Source organism: Thunnus thynnus, chromosome 2, assembly GCF_963924715.1.
Source record: "Thunnus thynnus chromosome 2, fThuThy2.1, whole genome shotgun sequence".
Lineage (NCBI taxonomy): Eukaryota > Metazoa > Chordata > Actinopteri > Scombriformes > Scombridae > Thunnus > Thunnus thynnus.
In genome coordinates, this window is record NC_089518.1 from 34,208,131 (window position 1) to 34,227,172 (window position 19,042).

Sequence of the window (19,042 nt, forward strand, 5' to 3'; positions counted from 1 at the left end):
TTCCTTTCTCTCCTCTAACCTCCTCTCCTCTTCTCTCCTCCCATCCTTTCTCTCCTCTCTTCTCCTCTTTTTTCATCTCTTGTTCATCTTTTCCTCCCCTCTCCTCTCATCTCCTCTCCTTACCCCTCTTTTCTTCTCTTCTTCTCTCCTCCCCTTACCTCTCCTCATTTCTTCTCTTGTCTTCTCTCTTCTCCTCTCTTTTCTTCTCCTCTCCTTACTTCTCTTTCTTTCTCTTCCCATCTTCACTCCTTACTTCTTCTCTCTCCTCCTCTTCTCTTCCCTCCTCTCCTCTAATTACATCTCCTCTCAACTCCTATCTTTCTTCTCTTTTCCTCTCTCCTCTTCTCTCCTCCCATCCTTTCTCCCCTCTCTTCTTCTCTTTTTTCATCTCTTGTTCATCTTTTCCTCCCCTCTCCTCTCATCTCCTCTCCTTACCTCTCTTTTCTTCTCTTCTTCTCTCCTCCCCTTACCTCTCCTCATCTCTTCTCTTGTCTTCTCTCTTCTCCTCTTTTCTTCTCCTCTCTTATTTTCTTCTCTTCTCTTCTCTTCTCTCTTTACATCTCTTCCCTCCTTGTTTCCTCTCCTCTCCTTACTTCTCTTTTTTTCTCTTCTCATCTTCACTCCTTACTTCTTCTCTCTTCTCCTCTTCCCTCCTCTCCTCGACTTACTTCTCCTCTCCACTCCTATCTTTCTTCTCTTTTCCTCTCTCCTCCCTTCTTCTTTCTCTTTTATCCTCTGCTCACCTCTCATCTCCTCTTTATGTTGTTCTCTTCATGTTTTTCTTTGTCCTCTCCTCCTCTTCTACCTTCTTTCTTCTCCTCTTATTCTTATTCTTCCCATCTTCCTCCTTCTCTTTGATTTATCGTGTTCATCAAGGCACAGAGCCTCCACTCCCCTGTTCTCACCATCCTCCAGAGAATTATATCTGATGGGAAAATGTAATGAGCTTGTATGCATGTATGTATTGTATGAGCTCTGCGTTCACAAGTGTGTGTTTGCATCTTCAGCAGTGACATCAACAACAATTAAGTGTTCAGGGACACGCACACAACCCTACACACACACCCCATGAATCTATTTACTACTGCTCCAACTTTACATTTGGTCTCCAATCTGCTACAGTAAATGAGAGAAGAATTAGATCCTTCCTTTTATTGTCACATCCATCCTTAATGAGACTCCATTAGCAAGCATAACTCAGGCTTTCCTACTTATCTCCACTGGAAGACTGAGTCAGATAACTGATTTTTTTGGGATAGTTTGTCTCCTTATAATCAGCACCCATCACAGAATCGGTCCTCTGTATTTTTTTGTATATCTGTCTGCAATCTAATTTAGTCAAATGTGTGCTTCATTCAATTCTGTGATGTTCACATATTATGCAAAATTAGTGGTATGAGATGAGACACTTAGATGTTAGAAAATACGTCTTTATAATATTATTTTTTGCTACATTTTAAGGAGTGGTCCTGTCAGTTTTCGGGAGGGTGGGTGAAATGATGTGACATGACATTTAGAGGCACCTTTTCTATTTTTGGATCTTTTTTTTTTTTCCACAAAAGGCTTGAGTAAAGATTGTGGATGCTGCTGCTGCTGGTTGATCTGTTTCAGATTGTTGGTGCAGATGTAAAAAGTCACACTTGGGAATTACAGCGCCCCGGTAGCATCAGTTTTCCCTCTCAGGCTGTCAAAGATCAATAACAGCTTCATATTAACCTCACATCTCTCATCAAAAGTGCCGGGGCGCAAGCTATTACACATTGCATCAGTTTCCATAAAGGGGCTCCAATGAAATGTTAGTGCAATCACCTATCTCCAGAAATTACACATCTAACCAGGATTAGAGTGTCAACAGACCAGATATTAGAGGCAGAATTGAGTCTAAAGCTATTTGTCAAGATTTGAATAATTTTTTCCTGCTAAACTAAAGAAGAAAATGTTACAGAGCCTCAATTTTTGTACAAATCTGAGTTTAGTTCAGTGAAATGATGAGTTTTACATAAAGTATTGCATGACTTTTAAGGACCTCTGTTGGTAACATTTGGGCACTACAACAACATTTACAGTGAAATCTACCCTAAATTATCATTTTATTAGGTACACCTGTTACCTAATAACAGCTATCTAACAAATATTAGCTTTGTGAAGGTTCTAATGTCCAGTTTTTGTTGATAATATATAAGAGAAGTGTCTGTATTTCAAACTGGACTTCATTAACTTCATTTTACTGAGAGATGCTCTGATTATTCCACTGTTATACAATTCAGTACAACACCCCACCAAAGCTTCAACTTTTGCCACAGAACTGAATTACTCCCACTCTGACACTGAGTCAACATAAACGAAACATTAGATCACAAAGGTAGAATATGCTGTAGGGTGTAGATCAGGGACTCACCTAGAAGTGATATTTATCTCAGAAGGTAAATAAAGCACTGAGCTTGTGGTCATCACAAGATCTGGACATGAAACAGGCTTTAAAGTATGTTTGAAGATGGGATTCTGCAGTTCTGATCTCTTTTTTTTTTTTTTTTTACATTTTTTGTACCAAAGTCTCTGAAGCATCCCTGATCCTGAAATATGTAATACTCTTATCATAAATTATTTATATTTATGCAGTTTCACTCATATTAAGCGCTGAACGCTTGGGAAATGTTATCTTAGCATGACACCTGTGTTCAGCTATAGGCTGTAAATTAAAATTGGCAAATATATCCATCTATATTGACTAGTTAATCACATGAAAATTGTAGCATAAAATTGAAATCACATCATCAATCAAATGAATATCAGCACAAATGAAGTGCTTGTAAGAAAAGGCCAGTTGAGTAATTTTATTTTTTCAAATACATAAAAAGTCTTTGACTAAATATCTTCAGTTTGTTTCAGGCGCTGAAAGTAAAAAAATAATGCCATGAATAGCTTTTTAAATTCACACAAAGTTCAGTAAACAGAAAAAATCTAAATCAAATCAATATTTGATGTGAGCAGCTTTGCAGCTTTAAAACAGCAGCAGTTCTCTTCGGTACATCTGCACACAGTTTTTCAGGTACTTGACAGGTTGGTTGTTCCTGCATCTTAGAGGAGTTGCCACAGTTCTTCTGTGGATTTAAGCGTCTCAGTTGTTTCTGTCTCTTTATGTAATCCCTGACTGATGTTGAAATCAGGGCTCTGTTGGGGCCAAACCATCTGTTACAGGACTCCATGTTCTTCCTGTCGCTGAAGTTCTTTATGAATGTGGCTATATGTTTAGGGTCATTCTCATACTGCAGAATAAATCTGATCAGACACCTCCCTGATTATATTGCATTATGGATGCAAATCTAAACATCTAAGCTGCCAAAAACTTTAGCTAATACTGTATAGTACATTGTTATCTGATCACTCATTTTCTCTGATTTGTTTCTCACCTTCATACGCTGTCTTTCATCCTTTTAAATCTCCTGAAGCTGGTGCAATTTTTCAGCTGTTATTTTGATAAGTTTTGTTATTTCCAAGGGTTTAACCTTCAGTCTCACTGTACGTCTGTAACTTCTGGAATGGAGGTCTATTAATTGATGCACATTTAGGGACACATCAGGAGTGACAGCCTTCATACAGTATGATTGACAATCTCTCTGAGCCTCGCTCTGTTTCTCTGTACGCAACTTGTCGTTACTGTGTGTGTCTCTTATGTGCCTCGTGGGCAAAGATGCAAGCAAGAGAAACCTTGATGCTTAGCTGTGATGAAATACTGGAATTATAAATTTAGTTTTCATCGTTACTTGTCATATGATACACCACAGATGACTCTGTGTTGGGGGAAATCTTGCCTGCAAGTGCAATTGCGTTGATGTTCTATTAATGTGTTATAATCCACTCACACTGTATGGATAAGAAAATGAACGCATCAATTCAGACAGCAGCAGAAAATTGTTTTCTAGATTCAATATAAAAGTTCCAACATGAAGGTAATATGTGAGAAGACTACGGACATGTTGTTCTTGAACAGATTACACACACAAGAAAGTAAGTTTTAAGATAGACGTCTCACCTGGGGAAGCAATCAAGTTAGTGGTATTGATCGGAAACCTCATCCATCCCCAACTTCCCTCCTTAAGAGATGTATTGCGGCCTTTTTGAGCTACGGGCCAGCGGATGTGAGCTGGATAAATAAAACGTGACACTGAACACATACAGTGAGAAAGAATCAGTGCTACTGTAAACATATGGATGAAGCTGTTAAGAAGTCAGAGTGACTTCTAGTACATCGTTATGACCAACCCTTGAAAGCGAGCGACTCGGTGTGTGGGAGAAAGATAACATATGGTGCAATTTTAACTTGCCCTGAAGGAGAGTCTCATGGTGGAGTGGAGCTGTTCTGCTAGTGGATGGGAGCTCAAGATCTGCAGCATTTATCTGTTGTCTTTTCAAAAGGTCACATTCAGCCAGATTGTTGCTTCACGCAGTCAGAAGCAGTGAGTAATAGAACCCGCTAGACCTCGAGTAACACGGCATATTTTAGAGTTTGTCGCCCTGCTCCTCCAGCGCCGAAAACAAAAAGTCGATAAGGTGAAAGCGGCGCTCCGAGGACAATTTTACATTTGAATATATGCTGTTGAAATATATTTTTTTCCTCCTCTACCATGTGTGGAGAACACTGACATATTGTGCAACGAGGCAGATGAGCTCAGTGAGAAATCACTGGCCCAAAGAAAATGAGACCCACTGTGACACTGTCTGTCGCTTCAGTCCAAATGATCCTGGTTACTAATGAGGTCTTCTCATATACAGTGTCAGGAATCTGGACCAGGTTTTGATTTTTTCACTGATTCAATTGGCAATTACCGTACGGTCAGTCAGTTAGTGGCAAAACAACAGTGCTAAAGACGGGGTGATACTTAGCCTTTTTAAGGTCAGCTGTCAATCAAATGGATGTTGTCTTTGTTTCCAGTTGTCATAAGACACATGCAGTCATTAAATCTCAACAATATGTTTAGTATAATATATAATATAATATTACTTTTAATTTAATATGAAACAAATTGAAAAATGTCTGACCATACACAGAATAAAATATGAAGATAATATCCAAATGTCCAAAAAATGATTCCCTCTAATAATAAACAGAATCATTGTAATAACTCCATTCACAGACATGTATACAGTACAAAAGCAGAATTTCAAACTCAAAGTTCACTTACTGCCTTTTTACGGAGCTTTAAACCACAACTCACATTCTATATTAGTGGATTTGGCTCAGTTGTTGTCATGGGGGATAGCAGTTGAAAGCTCCAGAAAAAGCTAGTAAGTGAACCTTGGGTGAGGATTTCTTTGTCAAACAACTGTTTCCAAGGAATCAACTTTAATTCTCAATATCAAACTTAGAGCTGCATGTTTCCACTTGGAGACAGCTGAACAAGCTGTAAACACAACTCTGACGTATTGTGTTATCATCTTCCAAAGTTGCTAACAATTGCAAACAATCGCATATTTAGACACTCAGCAGACACGGAGCAACATTAGCATTCATTTTGAGTCGTGTGTCTGGCCACTTGACAAATATTTATTCTCCTTTTTAACTCTGTTTTTGGCTCTGTCAACACCTGAGGGAAACATCTGGTTCTTTTAGTTGTTAAATGCAACACTATGTTCATCAGCTGTATTCGGTAACTTTCAGATGTTTGGTGCTGGACAAGAGAGCACATACAGGGTTTTATGCTGAACAACAAAAACATAAAACAACTGTCTGCTAGTGCTGGAAACAAGGTTGATGATTGAGAAGTTGCAGATTGAAGAACAAAAACAATAAGTTTAAAGATCCTAAAAGGCTCCTAATAGAGCTGAAGGAAACTGCAGAGTTGGGTGATAATTGTCTGGATGGTTTGTCACAATTAGTGACCTCTTTCCCACACAATCATTTCATCCGTTGTCATAAAATATTTGTAAGTGTAGCCTTAACTTTAACTAATTGTTTTTGGTTAAATTTATCTCTTGCACACAATATTATCTAATCTAATCTAATATGCATACGTAATCTAATCTATGTAGTCAACAATGTCTTGCAAGGAACAAGAACATGATGACAGGAAGCTCCTCCTCGCTGTATTCACCGGCTCTCAGAATGCCGCAGAATAGTGGTTGCACAAGTCTGTGATTACAAACATTCATGGAGTGATTTGGAAAGTATGGCTTGTTTCTCTTGCTCTCTTTCTCTGATGAGTGGAAAATAGAAGTCCAGAATTAACAAGGTAGGGGGGTGTAACGTGTGTGTGACTCAGATGCTTTAGAAGAAATGCTATTTGTGTGAGATGTTGAGAGTTCTCTGACTGATAACGTTTTTTCTTCTGCTTCTCAGGTGAATGAGATTTACCACGATGAGTCGCTGGGTGTCCACATCAACGTGGTCCTGGTGAGGATGATCATGCTGGGGTATGCCAAGGTGAGTTTCACAATCAGTTGTGACATGCTTAAAAATTTACAGAATATCATAGTGATTAAGACAGGAGAGCCTTTGCCCTCCCCCACAGTACAAGATGATGGGTGTGTGGGAGACTTGGAGAGTAGCTGAGAGACAGAAAATGCTCCTCAACACTGAATACTGAGTTTCATCACATCATAAAGAAACTCAATACCAAAACAAACCTCATATTAGATAATAATAGACCATTTTCAATTCATCTAGAAATGATTGAATCCAGCAAATGTAAAAAAAAAAAAAAAAAAAAAAAAGAAAAAGAAAATGAAAAATGGCCACCACACTTTGAATGTTTTAAATTTAAAATGAGTTATTGTCCCCTTAGTCACTAACATTGCCACACTGTTACTAACTGTCAGTTGGTTTGTTGTGTATTGTGACTGACTAGCACCATGTTTCTGGCTGGCTAGCATGTTAATGGTTAGCTCGCTAGCTGCAGCAATTTTCGAACCAGAACATAAAGATTATTTCATGAAAACACTCACATGAATTTCATTGATGTGATTGTGCCTTAATGGAAAAAGCCTGGAAGAAACTTTTTTTAACATTAGTGTAGTAGAAAGTACAATACAATTAACCTAGCAAACACAAAGGGGATGACCAGGATGGAAGTAACACTCTTCAAATAAACGTCATTTCAAAAGAACATTACTGTAAAAATAACACATTTAATTTGGTGTATAACAAACATAAATTCTCTTTTTTTATTTATTGTCACTGTGACAGATATATTGCAGAGCGCTATATCTGTAAATGCCTCGTGGGACCAGTTTAGACAAAAGAGACACTGCACCCACACTTCCCCAGGCAAGGATGAGCTGAACATCTCCGCACATACAAGACATTCCTCATCCTTGTCCTGGGAAACTGTGCAGTGGTTTAATCAGAGTAGAGCCTGCTGTAACACAAACTGTGTGACCACATTAGCGGCGGGATGAAATAAACAGCTGTTACAATCTTCCCGACAAGGACTCCTGACAATTAAACCTGACAAGACAAATTTCAGGATGTGTTAAAGTACTAAATAATCTGTCAAATGATCATGACTATGACAGATGAAGCACAGAACATCATTTTTCATTCAAAAAAATTACAGCTTGAGTGAATTTACTTACTGTGGTCAAAAACAGCTTTTTGGATAAAACTGTGGTAGTATGATGTATCCACAGGATTTTTAGAGGTTCTGGTAAGTGTTGTGTGCTGTATGTGCTGATGCAGTTAAACATATCAAACTTGTATGGGCTCGGAGAAAATCACCTTGTTACTTTCATCCTGTATTACTTTCATACCAGATTCCCTTACATTAAGTCCACAAGAATGGAAGAAAAGAAGAGTAAAATGCACAGCATCAGTAGCCCAATAGTTAACTTTACCTAGAATCAACATTAGCCTTAGACAGCTAGCATAACGGCTAGCCAAGTTAGCAGTGTAAACTGGTCGCGGAAAGATTAATTTAACCTTTCAAATTATGGTCACAAAATAGCTAATAAATAGTTAATAAATGGAGTAAAAAGAGATAATGATTCAACAAAGGACTTTATTTAGAGGGTGAATTAAAGATTGGTCACAGATCTGACAAAATGGTGGATGTAACAACGTCTGTTGCTGAGAATCCACATAGCGAGTGAGATATAAGCGGCGTGTAAGCACGTTCTATCTGTTCAATCCACACCGACTCCGACTGCGTTCGGACGTTTCTGTCCACAGAACCAACCGTCTGTCAGTAGCAGCTCCTGGCGAGCTGAGAGAACAAACTGCCTTCACCAGGTTGACTGACAGCAGAAAATTACTGAACCAAAATAGTTTACATGTTGGCTCGGAATTGACAGTGTTTGTATTTATTGATTCATTGATTTTGTTTTTCCCCGCTCACCATGGTGGGTGAGGGGAATCTGCCTGTACAGGCAAGCTCGCAGGCAGACTGGGAGCCTTCATCAATCAATATAGAACCTGTTAATAAATTCAAAACACATATATACAGCGGTCATATGAGCAGCTGTCCGTGCAGATTACATGTCACTAAACGAACTGAGGAGAAAAAAATCGACTCCGAGAGTAAATCTCACAGATTCAGTGTGGATTGATGCATTTGATAAAATGGCAGCGTATCCAGTCCATGAGATGCACAAGCATCGGCCGTCAAAAACGCTTCCAAAAACACTTTCTATGTGGATTGGCTGTTATGAAAGTATGCAAGTAGTGGTTGCTATTAGCAACAGATTATTTAACTGTAACTATAACTTCTGGTGACAGAATAAAAGGTGATGTCGTCAAGTTGATTGTTTTGCGTGACCAACAGTCCAAAACCAAAAGACATCTAAATGACAATGATACATTTATTAATTTAACTGAAGAGAAAATCCCCTTAATTCAATTTTTTTAGTGACTAGTGAGATGACTTTTCCTGGATCAGGTTTTTAATTTTTTTTTTTACTTTTTCAAAAAGCTGTACACCATCAGGGTACAAACTATGCCCCAGCAAAACCTTATTAGAATGCAAATGCTAATAAGGATTTATTTAATTATAAAGCATAGTGAAGAACACACACACACACACACACACACACACACACACAGACAGGTCCAAAGAATGCTATCCTATTAATAATAGGATGAATAATTAACTGTTGAATGATTAATCCTTCAATCATTTCAGCGCCAATTAAGCAATATCACTTCAGGAGACTTTTCTTTATGTGCTGGAAATTGATGAAAAGAAGACACGGTTCAGTAACTATAAATTATATAAAGTTTATTCTCAATGGTTACCAGCATTTCATACAGCTTATTTTTCTCCTCTGCAGTGATGAGCCCAGATAACAGGGGCATTGGCTGGACACTAGCAGCACGTATCACCCTAAACATCAGCCAAAATGTTCAAAGAGCTCTAGCAAAGCAATGTCATGAATAAAACAGAACATTTATGGGCAACATGCTGGAGATGTCACTGTAGCTGGGCAGCAGAAATCCTCCCGTGTCCCTTCACTACAATGAACATCTGTGCACAACAATTTGTGGTGTTTGTTGTGGAGAAACAAAAGGCTCTGACCCAGAGGCGAAGCATCAACCCATCATTACTGGCTGTAACAGCACGCATGAGAGAAAAGAAAGTCACAAACATTACTGCCTTGGTCAGATGAATATAAAAATAAAAAAAAATCACCCTGAAGTGTACCAACAGAACAAACTGAACCAAGACCAGCAGTCTACAGAGCAGTTTTTAATGCTTTTTTTAAAATATAGAATGCAATGCAAACTCACAGTCTCATATCTGCTATTAATAATCTGCTCTCCATATGCACAATCACAATCATAGAAATTACAAACACAGAGAACTCAGTCCAAACGTGTCATAATTTTGTTAGCAGTGTTGCTTTTTGTTCTCGTACTGTTATCTTAATAAGAAATGTGTGTTTAATTACTGCAGAGAAGTACTTATGTCAACCTCATGGAGCATGCTAGTGACACATGGCCATTAATAACGGAGTACGGATGCTAAATAGGGAAGAAAATGTATGCAGATTACAGGGGTCAGCAACTCTCGCTCTCTTTCACACATGCCGTAAAAACGCATGCATGCACATTCACACTTGCACACAGACAATATGGAAAATAATCCGCGGGCTGCGGCAACAATTCATGATGTATGTTCGTCTGGAAATTTTCTTTTTACATTGTTAGGAGGAAATTCAGTTTGCTATCTGTTTATTATCATCCCAGAGGCCTCATGTTTAACTGTGTCTACTCATACCCGCTAGGATTAACAATCCGTGCAATATTAGGTTCCTGACAGAATACTAACATGTTCATTTACACAATCAAGGTTCAGTGGTAAACATTTCTCTCTCTCTCTCTCTCTCTCTCCCTCTGTTTCTCTCCTGCCTGTCAGTCCATCAGCCTCATTGAAAGGGGCAACCCATCACGGAGCCTGGAGAATGTGTGCCGCTGGGCATTTGTGCAGCAGAAAGGCGACCCTGATCATGCTGAACACCACGACCACGCAATTTTCCTCACTCGCCAAGGCTTTGGCCCCACAGGGATGCAGGGTAAGGCCCCCCGAGAACACGCCGGCATGGTTCAACTGTGAATGTTGCCTGCAGCATTTTGACCTGCCCTGTGTGGTTAATCTGAATACAGTTACAGGAGGCTCTCGATCCTAATACACATCAGTCAAAGCATCTTGTCTTGCAAAAATGTCCAACTTTTTAATCAGGACTGACTCTGTGGTTTATTTTTGGCATTAACGGACATAAGAGGCTCAGATTGCCCTCGATTCATTTTGAGGGATGGCACATCTTGTCTTGATGTTAAAGCCATCAAGCTATTATGCAAATTTCATTTTGCATGTTAAATGTGCAGTGAAGAAGAGGAAAGTTTCAAAGACATACGTAGCACTCATTTTCAAATCTGATTCAGATTCTGTCTGATTTAAATGCAGCTATAACAATTTATTTTGTGCCCCAGTTGCTGTGGATGAAAGCACAGGGTGTGTGTCTGATCCAGAAAAACAACAGCATATAAAAAGAATCCTGAACAATCAAAAAGTCCCTTTGTCGCCAATATCAAACGTAAATAGCATGAACAGTCCTCCCAAGGTAACACCTCCAAACCCCTGTGCACTTCATATTTGGCATCTTTCCTTAATTTCTATTCTTGTTGTAGAGGCCCTGGAAAAACTGGAAACCCAAGGCAATATACACTGTCTGTAAGATATTGACTGTTAGCCCCCGCTTCTTATTTTCTCCACAGCAGCCACACTGAAAGAATGAGAGGAAACTATCCAAAGTCAGTGCTATTGAAGGCATATTGAACTCTCTTTTAGCCTTTTTTATTTGCCCCTTTGATCAGCAGCTGCATTTACTTTTCACTTGGAGGCTAACATTGTGTGATTCAGCTTTGGCTAATTCCTTCCTTTTTGAGACAAAAGGATAGGAATTGATAAAGTGCAGTATACAGGCATGTACCAGACATGTTTTACATTACCTGAAAAGACTGAGGCATTTGCAAACCTCATTGATGCAGTGGCATTTTGGCAGATTTATTGGGGTACATTCACAACAGTCATGTTTGAAGCTACTACTTTGTTTGGCCAGGTAAAAGCTCTGTCAATAATCATAACAATAATGTGTCTGTTTCTCTGGTCTGCAGTGCTTTTTACTCAAAATGACAACATAATCTGAGACATTCACAACCCTAAACAACACTAAAACACAAAATATCATGAGTAGAAGACGAACTTATATTTAAACTGAGCATCAAGGGGAAGTAAATCACTGCAGATAGTTTAGCTGAAGTCACAGGAATTGGAATCAGATTTGTTTTAACTCAACAAACAAAAGCAGCTAGTTTCACAGTGGTAAAGTGGTGCAATCAGCCAATAAACCTCCCAGTGCTGTTTTTACTCCAATTATAATGGTTACCACTGTTGTTGGTTACCTCTGCATAGCGGGAGGTGTTCTGATGCAATTATGCAATATTCCTCTGACAGTGTTCAACCAAATCTTTTTTCCTATATTTGGAGGAACTCTGGATAGGACACAAAGAGTTAGAAATATAAACTGCAATAACCAAGAGGTCTGGCATAATATTAGAAAATTCACTGTGGAGTAGTTTTGATATGTATAAATTCAATACTGAATGACAGAGAAACTCATGAGTTAATAAAAGATGCTATATAATTTCACTTACTTCATTAAGCATTAAGCAAATCTTAAGCTGGGGTTGTCAAAATAGCAGCTACCACAGTATCTAAACTTGCAAGATGGCCGGTTATTAAAACTTGGTCTAATAAACAAGCTACTTGTGAGTCCACAGCACTTTATTTACAAAGTGGGGGTCAGTTTTAATTTGGTAGTGTGGACACAAAATATTTGAAAATCCAACAAATGTAACTTTCTACATCCCTTCAGCTTGTTCAGGCATAAAGTGGAAATAGTATCAACATAGTGCACACGGTCAGCATGATGCAGCTGTGGCAAATGACCAGTGACCTGATATAAAGTGCATTATGTTGTACTTGATATGTGAGATACCTTTATCCACGACCGCATGAACAAATAGGAACTGAAACTAGAAGTGGAATCTGATATTTGGATTTTTGAAACTGAATTGTCCTCCAGTGGCACTAAAGTTTAGCAGACTTTCAGACATGGGAATAATGACCAAGGTATATGGTCAGAACATCTGAGTCTCTTGCCCATGGTCCAAGTTTTTCAGGATTTTTCATTGCGGGGGGGGGGGGGGGGGGTAAAGACTAGAGATGTACTTAATTGGTTATCACACACAAAAAACAGTGCTCTGCTTCATCTAATTTGTTGTTGTTGCCTTAGAAAACCATGGCATTAACAAACCAGTTCTGTTAGACTGCCACTTGTTTATGTTTGTGAGAAACAAATCTGTTATGGTCCAACAGGCTTAAGTCATTGAATTAAAACTGTTAGAATTCACACATTAAGATTTAATTTTTGGTAGGTTTATTAGACTTAATTTCAGCACCATGCGCTGTTCAAATCACCCAGAGACAAGGAGTTTCTATGGGCATGACCCTTCTATCAGATGACCCTGTTTTAGGGTTGAACGATATACTGAGTTATCTTGACTTATATACTGACTTATCTATTTTGAAGTTTCACTCTTGTTTATTTATAAATGGGTCATGTTTCATCCTCCATATGTCAAGAGATACAAAATCAACCCCCAAATTTATATAATTTATACCGACAATGTTGTAAATCAATGAGCAGGACTGTTTTATGGAAACATTGGATCTTCCAGGTATTTATTTAACTTGAAAACCAAAAAGAGACATGCCTGTCCTATTATTTTACTGTTTCTCTAAAGAATTAAAAAAAAAAAAGTCATTCATCTTATGTCTCTGTATAAAAAATTTCTGTAACTATGATAGAATTAAAAACAATCTTAAACCCCTGACCAAAATGTGCATTTCTTTTTACCAGCAGTGTGGATGGTATCAGGGGCATCGGGGATGGCGTGGTAGACTTGTGATTAGCGACAAGCTTAGGGCTTTGGTTTGATCCCATGAGCAACACACTGAACCGTTTCAGAGACACTTCACTACGCCAGCAGACCCAGAACACCTAATTAATAATCAAGGCATCTGCATCTACAGCAAGTGATGTACCTCAATCTTTGATCCTCCTCATCCTCCTTACAAAGAGGATACGAGACATTTTCATCTTGTTTTTATTCATTGATGAAAGTGTCAGTAGATTTCATCATAGTTTTTGTCATCATAAATTAGTTTTTATTTCATTATCGTCTCATTTTGTGAAGAAATGTTGACGAAAACTATGAGGAAAATGATTTGTCAACGAAATGAGCAAAAATGTCCGTTCATCCGAGAAATTCAATCATAGTGAGAAATGATTAAAAGACTGCTTTGATTTGTGGTTCGGATGTCTACATGATCAATGAATTTATTTTAGGACAGACCATAATTAGTGGCACTGTACCAAATGTGTTCTAGCGGCACTGTTCCAAAATCTATATTCCCTAATGTACTGTATGTCTTTGCCTGGCAGTGTGTGGGTCAGTTCTTGTTAAATCTATGAACATTTGTGGTTTGAGGTTATCAAACAAGGTTAATATCTGCTCATTCTGTGGCAGCTACAGTTGAAGTTTGTCAGTGCTGCCATTTGTACCATACTGTCAGTTACTAATGTCAACATGTGGTCCCAGCGACTAATGGAACATCATGCCAATATCATATAACGTAGCAGGAAATAGATGGAAAATGAAAATACGAATTTCAATCACAACACTTCCTCCCCGCTGAATCGCCCGCTGAGTCTCCACCTCCTGCTATGTTTGTAATTTAAGCGATATGACCCTTTATGTTGTGTGTTTGTCCTCTAAAAATTACGTTTATTACAACTGATTTGCATACGTTTTCTAATTAAATGAATGATGACAAAATGTTAATATTGAACTTTGTTTTCAGCAGCTAAAGCATAATTGACATTATAAGGATATATTAACTCAATTCAAAGCACTTTAGGTTATAGAAAAATCATACATTATATATATTATATTATTGAATATGTAAGTCACAGTCCTTGAATTGGAAAAAAACGATGAACATGATGGCAGCAAGCATGTTTCTCTTAAAATGTATTAGAAAAACAATGTTTTTCTTTTTTTCTAGGAGATAGATTTCCTGTAAAGCACATCAACAGAGACCATCCTTCCAAGAAAAAAAACAACTCATTGCTCATAATTGCCAGTGGTGACATTTAGCAGCCGTAGCAATTATGAGCCGGAAAAATGTAGGAAATCAGATGTCAGTACATAAAACACCAAAGTCTGCATTTAAAGGAGGTCGGGTGGATGGTTGGGTTAACAAAACACCGGAATTTGTCACAGGAGACCTCTGTTTGTTTCCCGTCTCCGACCGCGTGTTTCACATTTCCAACCACAAGTAGACTGTTTTTCCAAGCCATGACTACAATGTCCCCTAACCTTAACCACATGGTTATTATTGTAACCATGATGATGAAGGTTGCCTAACCTTAAGGACATAGTAACCTTAACCCAAAACATGTTTCTCTAACCTTAACAAAGTGATGATTTTAACCCAAACCATGATCTTTCCCTAAAGCTAACCAAGTGGTTTTGTGTGCCTAAACCTAACCAGACCTTAACCACAGTATTGTGACATTATAAAACATAATTGTTTTATTTGTTTTTGATTCGTAACAGTTTTGCAAAGTACTGATAAATTATGTCATCCTGCCGATAACTGCCGATAGGTGCGCCAGATTAGAAAATGCTCCTGTGTGTCGTTCTGGAGTGCAAAGGCAAACAACCTATTTGTTCGTTTATGGAAACTGCTTTAGTAAAAGGAAAAAAAAACTTGACCTTTATGACTTTATAATCTGTTACAACACCCTTCATCCTCTCTCTTGATGTCCTGCAGGTTATGCTCCAGTCACAGGAATGTGCCACCCAGTCAGGAGCTGCACCCTCAACCACGAAGACGGCTTCTCCTCAGCCTTTGTTGTGGCTCACGAGACCGGACATGTGTAGGTTCCTGTTATTGTTGTTGTTCCCTCTCTGTCTGTGTAGGTGTTCAGTGTTCCTACATAAACACATACAATACATACTCCTCTTCTTAAGGTTACGCTGTGTTGTAGTGCAAGGGAAATGATTGTCCTTCTGCTTAATACCACAGCTGCACTCGTCCCACATGTGTGAACAACTTCCTAAGGCTTTTTTGTCCTGTGATCCCTATGTTATGTGACACAGGGGACCTTTTAGCAGATTGCCCTTGAGCGCTCTAACAGCGAACATGTTAGCCTTTATTGAATTTCATGGTTTGTTTATCAAGCACATGTCCAAAAACACAAGAACTCAGCCACCATTTGTTTCACTCAGCCACTTTTTCCTTTTCCAACTCTTCAATACACTCTACAAATAGTCTATACATCCTGCAACATATTTCACTTCCAAGGTAAAGATCAAAAAATAACCACTCTCTCTCTCACAGACATACAGAAACACCAACTACACACATAAACACAGCTGGAAAATGTACTGAAGCCTGCAAAGACTGAACACCAGAAGTATCAGAAATAAGCACATATTGAACGACACACTGAATCGGCCGAGTCAGCCCCTTAATGCTGCGGATACGCAAATATCATAATCACCAAAATATGCAGGTTGGGTATTTCTTGCTCATTTGCATGCACAGAAAAGGAACAGAAGGAAAAAGGCTATTTTTGAGGGAATTATGGATAGAGTTTGGATGTAATACAGAGCTTGATCATACAGCCAACTCTGGTCAGGCAAAGAAAAAGTTCTGCACATAGTCAGTTTCATTTCAAAGACCTGAGCTGTGGATAAGTTTCATAAGATAGAAAAAGCATAGCAAAGGACTCTCCTTTCAGCAGATGAATGTGTCAGTCTTCACATACAGTACATCATTCTGCATGGTGAAGGTCAGACATCCGAGAGAAGTAATAATAAACACATTTTTGGGGTGGAGGTGGATTTTAACTTTTTAAAACTCACGCTTTTCTCTGCTTTTTTCTGTTCGTCAGGCAGTGACCTTCAAGACCATTTAGCTTAACCGCAAGTTATGTTTCATATTACAGTTCAGTGGACAAAGGAAATGAATTAAAGGTTTGGAAAACATTGAACTGGAGAGTATGAATGAAATTTGAATTGAGAATCGATTCTGAATTGAGTCGAAGTGTGAGATTCTCAAAAGGTTCCCACCCATACTTTTACTTTTCAGACTGTTCTTCTGAAAACAATCATTTCTCCTGCTCAGTGTGTGTAGTGGTGATGAAAAAGCAAGCAATATAAAAAAAACAAGCTTAGTGGAAACAACAGGCAGCAGAAGGCAAACAATTAGAATTGTTAAGAACTACAAACAGGACAAGCTTTATCGACCAACTGTCCATAGCAACTGGTCCAGACTAGAATCGACTCTGTCCGATGAGATACAAGATGGAGTTAGGCCTGTAGATGCAAGGATTAAAGAGATCATGTCTCACAATTTGGAGACATAGACAACATTGATGTCATATGGCCTCGAAAAAGTGGAGTTTATATGTGAAGCAGACTGCAGATCTGAAGACCATCTGCAGGGTTGGACCTAAGTTTTGTTTGTTGCTTTTTATTGTTTGAGCTTGTTGAAAATTGACAGGACTGGCGGCGTAGAGAAAAAAGAGAAGATGTCCTTCCAACCAGCTGAAACAGCAAGGATCCATCCTTTTGAAATGTCCCCGAGCGGGACACAAAATCCTCCAACTTCACGGTTGTTGCTCTGCAGCTGACCATGGGGGGAAAATGAACAGAGGGTTTCATCTTCAGAGATCAATAGCCTTCCACAGGAAGAAAAAAAAAAAATCAATGTGGGAACCAGGAGTTGTACTGTACACATACAGCTTTGCAGTGCTGAGAGGAGATCCTAGAGGAGACATTCTGAGACAACTCTTCGCATTCAATTTCAAGATTAAATCCTAGTAAAGCAAAATACAGCTTCCAGAACCAACAACAGCTGCTAAACTGAAGAACAGCTAAGAGAAGGAAGGAGGGTGTTTGAAAGTGTTTTGTAAGCTGAGGAGATAAATGGCTGCATGAGGCAGAGACAGAAGAAAAGATCTTTAAATGCTCAATTAGTGAAGTGCTACAAATTAGATTGTGGGGATATATATTTGTGGATGATTATGTCACAGATATGTTTGCATATTTAAGCATTAATTTGACATTATGTCATCAGTGCAGCATCTGGGGACCACTGGCGAGACTGTTCACTGCTGGGGAGGACACTTGTAGCTTGATAATTAGAGTAAATTGCCATTATTATTAATTTAAAATGACCTTGTGTTCATGCCAGCCAGTTTCAGTTTGGAGGGGAGGCGGTTATTTCGTTTTCTAAGATTTCAACAATGATTATCGAGCTGTTATTTCTGTAAGTCGGCTTAGAATGACACGTCTTTTGCATCATCCATATTCATCCAATTGCTATTTTTGTATCCCTGCTTGTGTCTCTTGTTTTTCATGGATACGTTAGGTAGCTATGTGTGAAGATGTCTATTCTTAATCACTGTTACAGTGTATAGCTTTGATTGGTCGATTGTTTCTCTAACCAGGAGAAATAGCCGTCATTTAGAAAAACACCAGACCTTCCTGAATTGCTAAACAACAAAACAGAGATTTGAGCATTAATACAGATGTCTGAAAACAGCCTACGATCCCTTAAGCAAAAAAAAAAAACAACTCATAACTTTTAGCAATAAGTTTTCAATTGCATTTAAGCACATTTTGTACTTTTCAAAGTTTCAGTAAATGATTTTCTGGTTTTAGCTGTCAGCTCACTCGCCATAGCTGCCCTGACCATCACTTTCCTTTTTGCTAGCTGAAATTAATTTTGCTTCATGGACAGGCCTTACTGTGTTTCCAGCCTGCAGTAATGCAGCATGAGATCGAACAGTATACCAGGAAAACAACAACTTTCCCTCGCAGATGGAGACAATAAGCACATAAAATTACATTAAACTCCATGAAAAATAATCACTCTCATCATCTGTCTTCGTGTACTCCAGATCAGCCTTTCGTTTACAGAAAAACATATTGGTGCCAGGTTCACCTGTGGTGGCTGAGTAGATTTTCCTAAATCACGTTTTAGCTGGAGATACTTGATGCTTCATACTACCTTGCTTGCTTCTCTCAGAAGGAGTTGCAGACACTGTTCTCACAGGCCTGAATTATCCTACTTCCACCTTCCCTTTTGTAACATAAGTAAAACATCTGAACTGTACATCTCTACACTTAAAGTAGGATTTTCGTTTCACGTAAAGCAGCTTTGGTTCATAAAGGCTCTCTAGAAAACAGTGGAAATGATCAACCAGGAATAATTGCTTCAGGATTTTCCGTCTCCTCATTCGACTGCCGCACTGAAACTAAGGATTTGAAATCCAAGAGCAGGCATGTACCCTCTTTGTTTTAATTAACCAGTTGCCATGGTTTTATTTAACATGACTTCTCACAAATGTCAGGAAGGTAATGTTAGATCATTATTTCCTCACACATGCAGTGTTCCCATGGGGAGAATGA

General features: G+C 38.6%; 1 protein-coding gene across 1 annotated transcript in view; it reads left to right on the top strand.

Moving 5' to 3' along the window:
* Positions 1–19,042, top strand: part of adamts3 (ADAM metallopeptidase with thrombospondin type 1 motif, 3) — a 152,613-nt gene that overhangs the window by 72,385 nt on the left and 61,186 nt on the right. Inside the window, exons 6-8 of the mRNA XM_067571746.1 lie at positions 6,338–6,421; positions 10,347–10,503; positions 15,393–15,498. Coding sequence (XP_067427847.1) covers positions 6,338–6,421; positions 10,347–10,503; positions 15,393–15,498 — 347 coding nt within the window. The remainder of the gene's footprint in view (positions 1–6,337; positions 6,422–10,346; positions 10,504–15,392; positions 15,499–19,042) is intronic.